This window comes from Pterocles gutturalis, unplaced genomic scaffold (assembly GCF_000699245.1).
Source record: "Pterocles gutturalis isolate BGI_N339 unplaced genomic scaffold, ASM69924v1 scaffold18291, whole genome shotgun sequence".
NCBI lineage: Eukaryota > Metazoa > Chordata > Aves > Pterocliformes > Pteroclidae > Pterocles > Pterocles gutturalis.
The window spans coordinates 16,512-34,041 of NW_010100773.1; the positions used below are offsets into that span (position 1 = coordinate 16,512).

At 43.3% G+C, this 17,530-nt stretch overlaps 1 protein-coding gene across 1 annotated transcript in view; it reads right to left on the bottom strand.

Annotated features, from left to right (window-relative positions):
- Window positions 1–16,612, bottom strand: part of LOC104467341 (golgin subfamily B member 1-like) — a gene marked incomplete at its 5' end in the record, with an annotated part of 25,030 nt that extends 8,418 nt beyond the window's left edge. The window contains 9 exon segments of the mRNA XM_010081085.1: window positions 646–2,593; window positions 3,697–7,573; window positions 7,576–8,707; window positions 9,559–9,644; window positions 10,339–10,423; window positions 12,679–12,752; window positions 15,021–15,120; window positions 15,428–15,519; window positions 16,201–16,612. Of these exon segments, the coding sequence (XP_010079387.1) occupies window positions 646–2,593; window positions 3,697–7,573; window positions 7,576–8,707; window positions 9,559–9,644; window positions 10,339–10,423; window positions 12,679–12,752; window positions 15,021–15,120; window positions 15,428–15,519; window positions 16,201–16,612 (7,806 nt within the window).
- Window positions 16,613–17,530: the final 918 nt, after the last annotated feature.

Below are 17,530 nucleotides of genomic sequence, written 5' to 3' on the forward strand. Positions count from 1 at the left end.
GGTGGTGGCCTTCCAGTGCTGAAAGGGGGCTACAGGAGAGATGGGGAGGGGCTTTTCACAAAGGCATGCAGCAACAGGACGAGGGGTAGCAGATTTAAACTGGAAGAGAGCAGATTTAGACTAGGTATTAGAAACAAATTCTTCCCTGTGCGGGGGGTGAGGCAGTGGCCCAGGGTGCCCAGAGAAGCTGTGGATGCCCCATCCCTGGAGGGGTTCAAGGCCAGGATGGATGAGGCTTTGGGCAACCTGGGCTAGTGGGAGGTGTCCCTGCCCACGGCAGGGGGCTTGGAACTCTATGATCTTTAAGGTCCCTTCCCACCCAAACCATTCTGTGATTCTGTAATTCTACGAAATCATAGCTTCTGTATGTCAGAGACGATAACACAGATGGTACATCCTAAATCCATGGGATGTGATGGAGCATGCCCACGAGCACAAAGGTCATTGGGAGGCAGCTCGATTACCTTTGAAAGGTCATGGTTACTGGAAGAGGTCCCTGACGACTGGAAGAAAGCAAATGTCATTCCTACCCACAATGTTTCACATTACAAATGCCAGCTCTAAGTGTGCTGAATTTTAAGACTGAAGATCCACATCTCCTATAGGGCTTTGAGTAAGAGCAGAAAAGAGAAAACAAGGACTTACTAATCTGTCTCTGTCATTCTGCAAAGAGGACAATGCTGTCTTAAGACTCTGCACTTCTGGACTGGTGGAAGTGCTCCCTTCTGCTTGCTGCTTCACTTCTTCAGTCTTACGTGTTTTGTCCAATTCATTCAGCAGACGGTCTCGCTCATTCTGCAGGCTTGCCATAGCCTTGCAGAAAGATCTGACTTGGTTGTAAGAGCCTTCCAGTTCTGAAGACAAATGGAGAAGCTCATTATCTTTGGCTCTGAGCTTCTCATCAAGTTTCTCAATCTGGGCCAAGAGACCTCTTTCATCAGCGGCTCTCTGCAGTTCTGTCAGCTCAAACCTCACTGCGTCACGGTCCCTGGCAGTGGAATGTTGCTCCTCTTGCAGCTGAACCATCTGCTTCTGAAGATTCTGCACTAGACTCTTTTGTTCCTCTAAGTCTGCAGAGTATTTATTTTTCAAAGCATGAAGCTCTTCATTGGCCTGGTCCCGGCTGTCCTGAAGAGAGCTCATAGATTTCCCAAAAGACTGAATCTGAGCTCTGAGATCTCTGTTCTCATCTGTGACTTCAAGTAATTTCTGTTCCATTTCCATCAAGTCCCGTGCCAGCTCTGCTACTCTCTCTTCTGCTGTTTCCGTTTCATTCCTCATTATCCCTGCATCATGATGTAGGTGCTTCAATTCCTTTCGAAGCCTGTCCTCAGCCTCCCCCACTCTCTTGGCCGCATCCCTCTGAACACGTACTAGTTCCCCCTCAAGTTCCGTTATCCTTTTCTGGGAGAGGGAAAGCTTATGACTCAGTTCTTGTGCCTCTTCCTCTCGGGCCTTCTGTTGTGCTTGACACTCCACGATAGGACCCCCCTCCCGTAACGCTGTCACCTCGCTCTGCGCCCGAGACAGAGAGGACGTAAGGGTTTCAATCTCTTGAGACATACTGACTTTATCCTCTCTCAACGCTTCCATGGACCTCCTGAGATCATCCTGCGTACGCTCGGACTCTTTCAGCTGTGTTTCTATGGCTGCCTTCTCCTTTTCCAGAGCCTGGATCCGCTGAAGCTGTGTTTTGAGAAGCTGTTTCTGCTGGGAGTCCTTTATTGAAATCACCTGGTTCAGGTCTTCCCTATATCGCACCAACTCTGCGTTCAGCTTGGCGTTCTCAGAGTTGAGGTCATCTATCCGGCTGTGAAAACTTCTGATTTCTTCCTTGAGCTCATTGTTTTCAGCAGCAGCCTCCTGAATTAGCCGGTCTTTTTCCAAGATTATAACAAGATGACGTTCCTCAAGCTGCTTGTAGTCTCTCAGGATGCGGTCTCTGTCATCCTGCAAAGACAACATGGACCTGGTGAAGGAGTCCAGTTGTGCCTTCTGCTGCTTACTTTCTTCTCTGCTTATCTTCATCTTTTCAGTGAGATGATCAAGTTTGTCAATAAATTTGTCCTTCTCACGTTCCAAGGCTTTTTTATCTTCTTCCTCTTTACTTATCCTATCCTCCAGCTCTTTCAGCTCTTCAGCATGTTGCTGCTGTAACTCAGAGAGAGCAGCCACGACTGCTTCTTCCTTGGCAGACAGCAAACTAACGATCTTTCGATCCTTGGCACTGGTTTCTTCATGCAGCTTATTTGTTAGGTCCCTGGAAGCTTGCAGATCGGCCTCAAGCTGTTCACAGCTGAATTTAAAATTCTGGATACTCGTCTCTTGTTGCTTGACCACATTCCCCAGCTCTTCTCTGACCAGTTCACATTTGGTGAAGGAATTCTGTAAGTCAGCAAGCTGGTCTCTCAGGCTGCTGATTTCTGACTCCAGTTTCTGCTGTTCATTCTGGGACTTGCTGTACAGCTTCTGAGACTCTTCAAGCTGAGTCAAAAGCTCCTTCTTTTCCTCTTGCAACACTTCACATGCCTTTTGATGATGCTGAATCTCCTTCCTGGATTCCAACTCCCAGTCTTTCCTGTTCTGTTCCAGACTGAAAACAGAGAAGAGAAAGTCAGTCACAAATCAACGAAGCATCTCCGTATCCAAAACCACAGTAATAGTTTTCATCCATTATACTAATTTAGAAAACTCACAAAAATAGTTTTACTTTAAGAAAGCAATCTGGAAATATCCAGATGATTAGTTTTCCCTCAATTTAAAATTCAAGGCATCTTTTAAAGCTCTGACTGCACTACTGACTGAAAGGGGTGGTGCTGGGGGAACATTTGTTAAAAGTTGTTCAGTGAGATAAATCTTTATGTCAATATCGAAAAAATGGAGGAGATTAAACACTGAACGTTATCACCTCTTTTTTCATTAAAATGCTGCTTTCTCTCATTCATTGTAGCTAACAAAAAACAAAAAAAAAAATCAGTGAAATTGCTCTTCTCATATGCTGGATGTTCACTTCATGCTCCTCCATGCAAAGATAGCATATTGATCACAAACTTTATAGAACAATTTTACTCACGTAAGAACAGTCTGGTTTTAAATTCTGGAAATTCCCGGATGTACCCTTTGGTACGTTTCCATAGCTCCACCTTTCCCTCAAAATCTTTTTTTAGGATTAAACTGGAATTATGTATTGCAATGCTCTTTTCTTTCACCTGCCAAGTTAGTTTAATCTCTGAAGGTAACAACTCTATGCAAAAGAATCTATTTCAAATTTCAGATTAATAAAGACTCTAGATAGTACTCTGATGGCTACTGCTTGTCACAGTGAACAGACTTAACACAGGTACCCTAATGAGAAGAAGGAATATTTTGCAGTGTTAATCTCCCTGTATCCTTGTGCAGACAAAAAATACACAGTAATGCCCTACAGCGTAACTCCAAACCTCTTTTCTGTCCAAACATAAGTGATCCAGGAGATGAACCTTATGTTTATGGCTGTATTAGGAAGACTAATTCTGCTCTCCATCTTAAGCATTCATTAGTTTTGCCAATCACGTCACATTTAGCATATTTACGTACTCAAGATTCTTTCTTTCTGGGATTCTGCAAAAGGAAAGGGGAATCCTACCTCACCTCTGGCTGCTGCCTTGTCAAAAGGAAATACAAGAACACCAGCTGAGTCATTATCACCATCGTTACCTGGATATATGAGTCTGAAGCTCTTCCACACGTGTGGTCATCTGCTTCATCTGGTCCTTTAGCACAACACAAGTTTCCTCTTTTGAACGTATTTCTTCCTCCTTCTTTTGAATAGTCTCAGTGAATTTCTTCTCCCATGTTTTTGATTCATCGATCACTCTATCCCTGTCATCCTGAAGGGAAGACATGCTCCTGGTGAAGGCTGCGAGCTGGGCTAGTGTTTTGTTTAGGCTGCCTTCCAGTTGCTTGGCTTCTTGATCCTTTGTCCTCAAGGAGTCTTGAAGATCACCAAGAGTTGCTTCCATATAGTCTTTCTCCCTCTGCAAAGTCGCCAGCTTTTCTTCCATGTTCTTAATTTCCTTTGAGTGCTTGTCTTTTTCCTGTTCCAGCCTTCTCTCAAAGTCCTCATCTTTCTTCTTCATTTGAATTTTAATATTCTCTTTGTTTGCCTGCAACTCTTCCTTCACTTTGACACTCTCTGCTAGAACCCTTGCTGCCTCACCCTGGGTGTCATCCAACACCACCCTGCAGAGAGCAAGCTCTGCTTGGGCTTTCTTGGTGTCTTCAACCGCTTTAGCTAAAGCCTCTTTGGCTGCTTCTACCTCTTTCTGAGACTCACTCTGCACGAATTCCAGAGCTTTAACAGTTCTTTCCAAACTACTGTTCTTCTCTTGGCTTTTAATACAGTCCTTCTGCAGCTGCTTAATCTCCTGCTGTTTCTGTTTCAGCAGTTCCTGAAGCTCCTTTACATGCGTGCTGCTGTCTCCCCTCCAACTGCTTTTTAGCTTTTCTACAGATTCCTTCTGCTTTTCTGAACTTGCTTTACCTTTCTCCTTCACCATCTGACATTTCTCCTCCTCCAGTTCATGCATCACTCTCTGCAAACTCTGAAGCTCATGTTTCAGTTGCTCATTTTTGATCTGTAAGTCTGTCGCATCTTGCTGATAGTTTCCAATACTCCCATTAAGTTCTGCCAGCTGATTCATGAGTCTTTCTTCCATGTCATCCTTCTCAGCCTCCAGCATATCCTTCAGTTCTGTCATCCTGATGAGGTCATCTTTGGTTTTTTGGACTGTTTGTTCCATCTTTGCTACTGTGTCCTGAAGAGCATTCAATTCCTGGACTTTTTCTTCCATTTGCATCTCTAAAGCCCTTTTCTCACCTACTAAAGTCTCGACACACATGCGGATGTCACCCAGCTGCTGCTCCGAAGCACTCCTGTCACGTTTGAGTTCCGCGATTGGCTCCGTGGGCTCAGCTATCTGCTCTTTGTAGGTACCAAGATCTTCACACGGGCTACTACCTCCTAATGCTTTTTGTCCCAGCTCTGCCATAGAAGACTCTGGTCTAACACTTAGGTCCATTTGATTTTCAGTCCTCTCCATCTGTGGTGGTGTGGCAACGGCCCGATTTGTTTCTTCCCCTGCTGTCTTCTGAGCAACGTACTTGTCTACCAGTTCTCTGCTTTCCTTCAGCTTAGATTCTGTTAACTGCAAATGACACTTTAAGTCTGTGATCTCTTGATTAAGAGACTCCTTCTCAGCCATGACTGTCTCAAGCTGAGTAGAAAGAGTCTGGTAATCCCTCCTAGACTTCTCCAGGTCTTCCTTCAGGCTAGTATTTGTAAAGACATCTCCAGTCCCATGTAGCTGTCCATCCGGAACATGCATCTCTGCTCTAAGCTTCTCATTCTCTTCCTCTAGTTCTAGGATCTTTTGTTGCTTTGATTTTGCAAATTTCCTCATTTTCTCCTTCATTCCATCAATTTCCTGTCCAGCTTCCTCTAACTGCTTATCTGTTTCCTCTTTTTTTGCTTCAGCACTTTTCAGCTTAATGAAAATTTCCTGCTTTTCCTGCCTGACAGTTTCCAAAACACGCTGAATCCGCTCAGCCTCATTACTCACATTCTCATATGACTGCAGGAGAGTTTCGTATTCTTTCTGAAGCTCCCTGTATTTCTCATGACACTCAGAACTCTCAGCAGCTTGAAAGCATTTCAAGGATTCCATCTCCTTCTCCAGCTTCTCCTTCTCTAGAACAACTACATCTAGAGTAAATGCCAGGTTCTTACAGCATCCATCAAGATTCTGATTTTCTATAAGTCTTTTATCAACTTCTGCAATAAGTTTCTCTTGCTCTTCAGTAAGGTCTGCTACCTTTTCTGCTAACGTATCTCTTTCTTTAACATGGTCACGTATTTGGCTTTCCGTACTTGTCAACTTGACAGAAAGATTTTCAATAATAGTTTTAGCATTAGCCAGCTCCTCTTTTAGAGCTTTGCTTTCCTTTAGTGCCTCCTTTCTGGAGATAAGTGCAGCCTGCAGCTTTCTCTGCATTTGATTCTTCTGTTTAGCTGCTTCTGCACCATCATCTTGCCTCTCCTGAATTTCAGGCAACTCTGTTTGCAGTCGCTTGCTCTGTTCCTCATGTACCCGAGCCTGAGTTTCCAACTGATTACACAGTCTCTTGACTGAATCCTCTTTTTCCAGCAACTGTGCCTGCACATTGTTAAGAGCTTCACTTTTCTCCCTTAACTGCAAGGTAAGAAATTCCATCTCTTCATCCTTCTGGTGCATAAGTGTTTTCAGCTCTTCCAGGCTGCCCTCCCCAGAAATTTTTTCACGACTTTCCTCCAATTCTGTCTGAAGACTTGCTGCCTTAGCTTCAGCTTGGTCAGAGGTTCTCTTCAGCCCTTCTACCTCCAGAAATAACTGTGCTATCTGCTCTTGCAAATGAAAGACTAGCTCTGATTTGCAAGCAAGTTCACTTTGCATGCTATATTCCAACTCCTCTTTCTCCATCTGCAATTTTCCAAGTTTTTTCTCCAACTCTTCCCCAGAAACATCTGCAACTTGTACAAACTTGTTATTTGTTGTATTTTCTGCTTCCATCCCTGAAGAATCCAACCCACCTTGATTCCCAAGAACACTCTCTGATGATCCTTTCTGTTCTTGGAGTTGTCTGAGCTGAGCTTGGATGCTCTCCTTCTCTTTGCTTTGCTTATCAAATTGTTCTTGTAGGAGGTTGTAATCATCTTTCTGCTGTTTCAGCTGTTCTCGGTGATGCCTGTCTTTTTCTTGAGCCTTTTTTATAGTGTCTTTGCGAGATACCAGGGCTTCCTGAAGTTTTTTTTGAAGTTGTTCTTTTTCTTGTTCAAGAGTTGCAATCCTCTCTTTCAGAGCAGACTTTTGGTTTTCTTCAAGATTTGTAGCTGCTGAACTATTTCTTTCATTTTCTTCGTCATCTTTCAGGCTTTTATTGGTTTCAATTACTTTGTCAGCAATCATCTCCATGATTTCATCTTTAACTGAAACCACGTTTGTCTTACCTTGCAAGCTTCGCCTCATTTCCTCAATCACTGCCTGCAACTGTGCTTCAGAAGCTTCTTTCTCCAGCAGGTCCTTCCGCATGCTCTGCAGCTCAGCCTCCTTTTCAGAAAGCAGTTGAATTAGATACTCCTCGCCGGGCTGGCTTTCAAGATCCACTTCTCTGCTTATTGCGCTTGTCATATTTTCTTCCTCTTGAGCTTCCTGAGCCACTGAGGTTCCTGATTCATATTCTCTTCTCAGTTGTACTAACTCATTCTCCAGGGCGCTAACCTTCTTCAAAAGCTCCTTCCTGTTAACAAGTGCTGCTTGCAGCTTCCTCTTTACTTGCTCGTTTTCTTTTTTCAGAAGTTCAAATTTATTTTCTAATACCTCACTTTCTCTGTGTGCTGCCTCTGCCTCACCCTGCTGCTCAGACACCCCACATTTCAGACACATGTCTTTTCCTTCTGTGTTTTGGTCTTTTTCTTCCTGGGCTTTTAACAACAGACTTGTTTGCTCTTTCAGGCTCTTCAGCTCATTTCCTAGAGAAAATTTCTCTTCATTCAGACAGACATGCTGACACTGATCTCTGTCATCTGCCGGTCTTTCTCCAGCAAGGTTTGCTGCAGGCTCTCTATAGACCTGGTGTGTTCAGCAACAAGCTGTTCCAGGCTTGCTGCTTCACATCCCTTTGAGGCTAAGTTTCGGGAAAGCTCTTCTATCTCAGCGGTATTTTTCCTCAAAAGTTGTTCTAGATCAAGTACTTCACATTCCTTCCTCTCAAGCTGGCTTCTCAGATCTTTTAGTTGCATGTCCTGGTCAGAAAGCTGAAGTTGTGCTTCATCCAAGTCATTTTGCAAAGCTTCAATTTTTAACTCCTTGGATTTAAATTCATTTTTAAGGCTCTGGATTTGTTCTCTCAGAAGGCCGCTCTGATTGTCTGACAGTCTCTGCTTTTCTGAAAGAGATAGATTTTCCTTGAGTTGCTTCACTTGCTCTTTCAGTTCTGTTATGGTAGAAAGTTCCTTCATCTGACACAGGAGCTGATTTCGTTCTTCAGACAAAACACAAAACGCACTGTCAGAATCCTCTAACTTTTTTCTGTATTCCTCAGCCAGCTGGTTTAGCCTATTTATTTCCGCACCTTTTTCTTCTAGATCTTTCTTATAGGATTCTTCTGATTTCTGCAGAATTATTTGCAGTTCTGTGATTTGGTTTTGCAGCTTTATCAGTTCTTGGGATTGGGAGGTGTCAGGCTCTGGATCTGCTGCTGGGGCTTTCTGCAGTGCCTCCATCTCCCCTCTGCAGGGGACAGGGCTCCCCTGGGACACTTCTTGAAGACCCATTCTGTTTTCCTGACACACACCAATTTGCTGTATTTCTGTTTCTCTCAGTAATGAGCTACTGTCCAACTCATTTTGTGTATCTGAAACCTTTTGCTCTTCCCTCTCAAGAAACTGTATCTGGGAATTATCTTCCAGATGGTTAGCTGCTTCTCCTGTTTGGCTGCCTGTAGAAGTTCGGCTGTTTGGGTCCTTGAGCTGACTTTTCAGAAAAGTTATTTCTTCTTGGGCTTCTTGCAGTTCCAGGAGCAAAACCGACAGCGCTCTCGGTTTCTCTGCAGCAAGATATTCTAGAATTCCAGGCGGACAACTTTCCTCAGTAAACTGCTTGCTTCCATTGGGAAAGCCATCTGTTCCTGCCTAAAAGAAAATAATAGGTTTCAATTTTCCCCTGCACCCTGTGAAAGGGTTACTTTTGGAAGTATCTGCTTTACACCTCTCATAGTTTAAGGATGGCCTTTCTCGAGCTGGCTATTGCAATGAACAGCAGCCTCACCAGTAACAGGAAGACTCCTCAGGTCATTTCTGTTCATTTCTGAAGTTGCTGCATGAAAGATTCTGGCTTTAGGATTAGACCATAAATCTAGCTTCCTATTCCCTTACTTCCCATCCTCTGTCAATTACAGGGCAGTAAGATTCTGGAGTGTTTCTGTTCTCCTGGGATTCTCACAAGCTCTCCAGTGTACTTATCCAGCCACATTTGCCTGGCATCCTATCCATAGTCTCTGGATGAGGAGGCTTTGTTCCCTCTTCTATCTGTCCATTTAACATGGCAAAGAAACAGCGCAGAAGCTCCTATTCCAGCCTGTGTCCATCTCCAAAGTGAGAGCACCAGACAAAGCTTCTGGACCAAAGCGCTTGGCTGTTTCCAAATAACTATCTCAAGGCTTCCTCCCACCCCCAAAAACAGATCACAAAAGAAAAGCAGTCACAAATCCTTCCCAGAAAGCATGGCCCAGCAGCCCACCAGTCAGTCACCATCTCGTGCTGCAAAGGCTGTCTGTTCATCAGCTCGGAGGGCGGAAGCCCTTTACGGGGAACCATTAACAAGAGCTCTCTTAATGTCTGTTGCAAGCTTGGAACAACCACTTTAAGTTACAGGATGCTAAACAAACACCTCTTTGGGGCTTTTAAACTATATATATTAAAGTTTTCATATCCACAGATGCATACACTACTAAGAAGAAAAAAGTTCCAGACTCAATTTGTACCTCAGGGAGCACCAAAGTGTCATCAAATGGCTTTTGCACTTCAGAATCCGCCAGCTCTCCTGACACACCTAGTGAAAAAAGGTATTCTTGTCACCATCAGCACAACGAACTACATGTAAAGGCAGCAGGTAAGTGGAGAGACAATATATGGGACTGGAGCTTCTCTAGTTTCCAAGGTGAGAAAGGAAAAAACCAAACCAAAACAAAAAAACAGTTTGAGCCTCTGCATTGCACCCAGACATCCCCAGTGGCTCTGCACATGGAACATCTCCCGCATTTGCTGCATGCTGGCATCACCCCAGTCTACACTCTACACTATACCTGACCTCTAAAGAAGAATGAAGAGGTAAAGAGACAAGTGACCTAGGTAACAGGTTGCTCTGTTTTCGGTTGTGGGTTTTTTGTGTTTTAAATAATTTGGGGGTGTGGGGGGGTGGTAATTCCTGACACAGAAAGAAACTTACTAGCTTGCAGAGAGGAACCCAGTTCTTCTTCTTATCCTAATTCTCTTACACATCAGCCTTGGCATCTACGAATGCACTCTCCTTCAAACCCCTGTCCCTTTCTTGTCTTCAGAACCACTTCTTTCTTCTCTTCTGATATATCCTATCCATCCCACATTAAAATGTTCTCTTCTACATCATCTGCATCTTTTCTATCTCCTGTACATCTTTAGATTCTAACCTTAAAGCTCCTCTTTTCAAATCACCATAGATTTGTCCCTGAAAATTCTCAAATTTTCACAGTTTTCTTGTCACGTGTCTTATTCTGTGTCCTCACCTGTAGAAGAGCAGTCTTCAGAAGAGGCTGGAGCTTCCAGAGTCTGCAAGTCTCGCAACTTCACCTCGGGTCCGACATTATTATTCTATTGGTTGAAGAAAAAATACTGTTTTGAGCCATGATCTTTGCATTAGAAAACAACCGTCTTAGCTACCTGCTGCTCTGCCAAGCTTTAAGTAAAAGCTATCAGTCCCAACTTTAGATACAACTCTGATGCCTCATGAAAATAAATTTTTAAAAGATAGATTGGTTTTGATGTTAAGCAAGAGACTAAGACATATCTCAGCAGATTAGGATATCAATGAATGCAACGATTCTAATAACTTCCTTCCCACCTTGGGATGCTTCCTCTTCACTGCTTCAGAGGGACTAACTGTAAATCCATAACCCTTCACCGAACCACCCAAGCAGAGAAGGTGAGAAGTCATGTGTTTGTCACTGTATGCCCCACTACTCCAGCAGGTAAAGAACCTGCAGTCCTCCCAGGAAAGTTACACCAGGCTCCACCACACACCTACTAACCGCTACACGCCTCCCATGTCTCTGTCAGACAGGACAGAACCTGACTGCTGAAGAAGATGGAAGACGCCGGAGAGAGAGAGGAGATTTTGCTGTTTCACAGCCACAAACTATTTTTGCCCACACAAAGATGCTGAATAAAGCCCAGGAAATTGGTTTGTTTGCTGTTGACATCCATACGAGAACTAAGACTTCATCTACGAATTTCTTCATTCTGGAAAGTCCACTTATAAGTTCACACACACCTAAAATGAATGGCAATATTTCTGGCAGGTTCCCAGTACACGTCGTCTTTCACCACAACAAACCACCAGCACTGTTGGTACTACTCCTGCAGGAAAAGGTTTGAACTGGAGCACAAAGGGACTACGAGTCAGAACTAAGTAAGGCGTCTCTAAAAAAAGCTACTCCCTCCCACCCAAGAAAAAGTAAAAAAAAACCCAACCCAGCAATGGCAAGACTGAAAACAAAATGAAGTGTTCAGAATTAACGTTTGCTGTAACTGGGCACTAACAGGTCCCAGGCACAAGGAAATGACCTCCAGCCCAAGTCGTGGAGCACTTTGCCTTTGCGAGCTCCAAGTACTGAAATGGAACATGAGGCATGCATCCAAATAAGTTGTGCACATGACCCCAACCCCTGAACCGCGTTTGGATTTACACGTAACTTGGCCTGAAGTGATGGGTCAGATGCACAAATGGCAGGACAGAGCTGTCCAAGCGTAAGGACTTACACGCAAGCTATTTAGCTAGACTTTTTATAACCGAGACACTGAAATGGACAATTGCAGGGTTGGATTAACTGACCCATTTTCAGCATCCACCTCAGTCCAGGTGCATCATATGCTGAAGAACCTGTTCTCTACAAAGGGGCTCTAGAAAATAGCCCACAGGCTTACATCTGCCCTTGAAAAGACCATGTGTGGGGGGTACCTGTTGGTGAACTAGCTCACACCTCGACTACAGGCAGTTGGAATGTAAGGGTCTCAAGTCAGGCAGGATGAGCTGACTCAGAATGCCTTCTCCAGTTCCAACGTGAGTCCTAAATGTCAACTTTTGCCCTAACGCTCCACAGCAATATATATACACCATAAACTCTCTGTTGGAGAGCAATGTATCAGATAAAACACATCATCATCTCATTCCCCCTGCTGGCAGTCTGGAACAGAGTGGAGCAGTCTGGAAAGAGCCCAGACCTTGCTCTAGGCTAACAAACAATTCCACAACATATTCTTAGTACAGATATCCAGAGGCAGTAATCTTCATCACCTTGCTGATGAAGTACAAAGCAAAGTAGCAGGTATCTAAACCTGCCCTCCTCTCACCAGCGGACCGACTGCAGTTGTCCCTGCAGCTGCTCACGGTGGAAGGGTCCAAGGACAGAGTCAACTCATCTCCTGCTTAGCAGAGAAATCAGCCTCCTCCAATCAGTCTGCCAAATCCCCACCAGGGCAGTGGGAATGGACAGGGTTGGTTCAAAAGGTATCTTCTAATGACAGCTGAGCCTTGGAATTGTATTTCCTGAGACTTGGGTCAGTTTAGCCCATGGTTTTGCTGAAGAACTAACTCACAAGAGGCAGAAAATAGCAGGAACATGCACTGGGTGGATGAAGGACACAGGAACCTCATACAGACAGCAAAGGGAAATGCAGTCTGATAAGAACACAGCACAAGCAGTATTTAGAAGCTATTTCTGTCTTTCACCATTAATCCAGTTAATAATAACCTTCAAAGAGGATTGTTAAAAAAGGCAGCTTAGTTGTTTTAAGGCCAGTCCTTGACCTGTTTTAGTTTGAGCTTATTTCAGCTGCTTAATTATTACCTGCTTTGCATCTTCTGCAACCATCACAGCTTCCTGCCGAGGCTTCTGGAGAACAAGTTGCGAGTGTGGCATTTCTGAAACATTCAAACACAATTTATTTGAAAATTAAAATTCCAATTTAGAGAGTAACAGGATATTCTTCCAGGAGCATGAGAGAGCACAGCACACAGCTGTTAGTAATGCTTAAGTTGTGGAGATATATAACATTGTCATTGGATGACGCATTTTGGTTTCTTTTCGAGGCAGACCACCAAAACAACACACTATTTTAACCACCTTTTAGAAAAGAACAATTATTTTATACAGACAAAAATCAAAGGACAACTGATAGAATATCAAGTTTTCGGAAACATTTTTCTAATGGAGGGGAAAGAATGAGCTACTGCAGCAAAATGTTTCAAATTCCATTTGGATAAAAATTAAATAAGAGATGGTTGAACTTAGAGAAGACTAAAACTCTCAAGGGCCATGGTGCAAGTCATGACTGGTACAAGAGCTCAGCTGCTGTTTGACTCAGGGTATCTGTACACTTATTTCTGTAACCTGGCATATAAACACAATTTATCACAGGTATGTCACTGTAGGTGATGAAACGACTGGCTTGGCAACGAGGGGAGGGCAGTGGCTATCACCAACGCCCTCGGTAGGGCTTTCGGTGCTGTCTCGCATAAGACCCTCATAGCAACACTGCTGACATACGTGCTGGATGAGCACGCAGCGAGGCGGATTGAAAACTGGCTGAATGGCAACCAAGAGAGTGGTGACCAGCGGCGTGAGTCTAGGAGGAGGCCCGTAACTCAGCAGTGTACCCCAGGGTCAATCCTGGGTCCGATCCTGTTCAACACCTCCATTAACAGCACGGATGACAGGGCAGATTGCAGCCTCAGCAAGCTGCCAGGTGACACTTTTCCAAACACAACTGACTATGCAAAACAGTATTTCCTTTATCGATTCACACCATACTCTAGTCTTGCAACAACTTTTTCTTCCACTAAGTGAACTAGGGAAAGCCTTATGTCTAAAGTTAAATTATCTATACAGCGACTCTGAAAAGCAATCTCTAGCTCTCAGTCCAGAAGTTTACTTTCTTTGAAATTGACTGAACTTCATGGGCTTTTCCTGAAGATGACAGAACCATAGAATCATTTAGTTTGGAAAAGACCCTTAAGAAATTACCAAGTCCAACTGTTAACCTAACTCTCGTCTATGTTCTTAGCATAGAGGGGAAAGCAGAAAAAGGCACGCTGAATGGTCTCTGATGTAGCAGGAGGAGAGACATTCCATCGCTCAAAGGGCTGCTTCAAGAAAAGTTTAAGGAACCCACTTGGCTAGCAAAGAGAGCAACAGATACACTGGTATAATGCACTGCTAAGCCCACGAAAAATAAAAGACTGTACAAAGATTTCAAAAACATTCACATTTTAGGAAGTGATAGTTAAGTAGTTTGGAAGCATTTATTGAGGTCTCCTTGAAAAATCACCAGAAATTGCAAAATATAAGGTAACTATACGTATATACTTATTTCATTCTACCCAAGTTAGGACTGGAGTACTGTGGGCAGTTTTAGGCATCACACTGTAAATAAGACTGATAAATTAGAAAGTCGTCAGGACATAAAGAGAAGTAACAAAGTAGAACCTACAAAGGAGGTTTGAAGGATTATTACTTTTCATATGTTTCCATTTAATCTTTTGGTGTTGTTTGTTTGGGTTGTGGGGTTTTTTGTTTTGGGTTTTTTTTCTTTTTTTTTTTTAAGAAATCACATCTCCCACTGTTTAAAATGTTAAAAAATGTCAGTAACCAAGTGTTCAACACACCCACTGGACACAGAATTCACAATGAAGCCAAGCGTGGTTTCTGGAAAAGCCTGCAATCAGGTACTATTACCATCACTGCCTTCATCCGAGCTTTTTCATGTCTTCTCCATGTTCTTTGCACCTATCACCACAGGTCATACATGCAGGAACATGAACCACGTGAACCATACAGGTAACAAGCTCTACCCACGCTGTCTCACGGCCAAAACACCAACCATCGCTTCATATCACAAGACAACACCATGCAGGCAGGCTACAATGCACAGTCCGGTCTTTTTAATAATTCCGGATGGTTTACTTATTTGTTTCTGTCAGTCTGTTCACTGTCTGAGGTTCAAATAGTTCCCTTTTCCCTTTAGAATTAAAATCTACTTTAACCACTGGAAAAAAGTATGTAGTTTTTTTGAAGATCTTGGCAACAAAAGCATAATGAACCAGTAACAATGGATGTGTTTATTATCTAAAAAGAGGCAAGAATAATTCTTAAGTATTTTAAGAATACTAAAAGAGACAATACAATCATACCATCTCCACTCTTCTGGCTTTCCAGGTTTTCTGTGGATAGGAGTGAAGTTCCATTCCAGTCTTCCTGATCTATTATTTTTTCCTTTGAAGTTGTTTCATTCTGTTTAAACATAGGATGGACGGGAGAAAGACAAATTTCAGTACAGTTTCAATTTATAGATACACATTAGTCTCTGATCTTTCAGTTCACCTTTTAACAAATCAGTTGGCAACTTTTAAATTACTCAGATTGACTCCTATTTCTTCCCAGGCTTCCATAGCCATAGCATATCTGCCCATCAGATGAAGAACCCACAAGAGCCTTTCTCAAGCAATACATCATAAAAAAAGAATTCCAAACATTTCATTCAGTTTCAGTTCCACAACATATGGGAAAATTTCAGGAGATTCCTATGAAAAGATCATACCTGTTTCTTCAATTCAGAGGCCTGCACTACTGACTGGGATTTCAGCTCGTTCTGACAGCAGGCAAACTCTTCAGATTTCTGTACAAGATCATCTAACGGAGGGGGGAAAAAAAAGGAAGTTAAGGTGTGTTCTTGCCTTTTTTGATGAAATATATCCAGTTTACTCGTATGCACAACAGCGTAGGATGCCTTATCTCTCACTCACTGCTTCAGTTTTGGGCCATAAAGGACCTGGAAGAAATAAATCTGAAATAATAGCTTAAGGCAAGACCAATGTTATTAGTTCTAAAACAAGCCTACAGAGAAAACGGTACAGTTTGCTGTCCTTCATCGTTTTGTTATAATGTCAGTAGGAGAACCTGAAAATTCTCAATAATGTGGCACATCTAAAAAGAACTTATCTAAGTTGATGGAAAAAATCCAACAAGTTATTAAAATTAGTTTAAAAAATACACCTGGCTCAAGAAATCCATAAGCCTGAAAAGATGATAGGCTGTGACAGTGCACAAGGAAAGCACCATACGTGCTGCCCTACTCTTATGCTCCTCCTCTTGCAACTGGCTTTGATCACTGCCAAAGACAGAAAGGTGGGATCGCACTAGAGAGACCTTTAGTTTGACAGAGTACCACCACTCCTACGTTCCTATGCAACTACGAATTGTTATACCATGACTTTCTTACGAGCTACTATAAAACCAAAGCAAAATAGAAGGCAGCCAAATGATACTTAAGCTCTTGAGAACCTGCTTCACCGAAGCGCTGTGCTTGCTCACCCTGTAGTTTCTGTATTGTAGCACTGTTTTCAGCAGACAACACCAGCAGCCGGTCAACATCCTGTTTCAGCTGATTGTTTTCAGCTACAAGGGCAGCGTGGTTAGATTGCAGCTCCTGCTCAGACACCTTTAGACAGCTGATTTGCAGGTTTTTCTCCTCCATCTCCAGCCTTTTTTCCTGCTCCAGGTCTTTATACTTCACCTCTAATTCAGCTTGCGCTCTTCTTGCCTCTTCCAGCTGTTCTGAGAGACACTGCACCTCGTCCTGCAAGCAATGGGAGGACAACTTGCTCTCAGCCAGTTCCAGCTCCATCTTCTCTCTGAGATGCTGAGACTCTCGTCTCTCTGCATCTAGCACATCCCTCAGGGAGCTCAGATCCACTTCCATCTTCTGGCACCGATCTAGGAGTGTCTGTACAAGGATATGGTAATCAATTTAACTCTCAACTGGTTCAATATATTGCCAAAGAAAAGTACCTGACCTATATTTTTAAATTGCCATTACATTATTTTCAAATATCTAAGTAGCAGAAAGGAGGAAATAAATACAGCAGAAATCTCCATTTGTTAGAAAGAAACTGCCCTACAATTTGCAAATTGCAAGAAAGCAATGCTGGGAGAAGTCAGAACTCTCAGTTTTGGTAAAAAAAAAAGTTAAGTCTTAATTTAGAGTAGAGGAATGTAGAGGAAAAAACAATAGAATAGTGGCCATGAGTTCTCTTTTAGAGGAAAGAAAGCTTCCCAAAAGGGGGAGGAAGGACTACAACAAAAGAAGGGGAACTCAACAATTAGAGTACAATTAAAAACCAGAACAAAAGTGTGCACGTGAAAGGTGGTCAAAAATGCTGAAATAGGAATCTGGAGGTAACAGTTAACCTGCTACAGCACCCACTGCCTCAAGAAAGATCCCAGAAAGGCGGTTGACACTGACCAGAGATTTAAGACAGCCAAGGAACAGAAACAGACCCTACACTTGCCAGAATTCCTGTCAAACTTCCTCCTTCTGGAGCTTGTTTCAGGAGAAGGCTGATGAGGAGCGCTCTTTACTTTATGGGCAGGAAGAAAAGCTTCAGTCGCATGGCCCCAAGTTTATACACGTACCAAGGTCTCCCTCTGACCACAGAATGTGCATGAGGGGAGTCAAAGACACAGAGGAGGAGTCATCGGCCCCAACCACCACGCCATGAAGATATCCATGCTGCCACTCTGTGAAGCACCTTGGTGAGCACTGTAATCAGTAGCGAGCACAAGTCAACTCGCTGAGGTTCTTCACCTCCTCCTGGTGGTAAGAGGTCCCACCGCTGTGCCCGGCTGGGACACACGGCAAAAC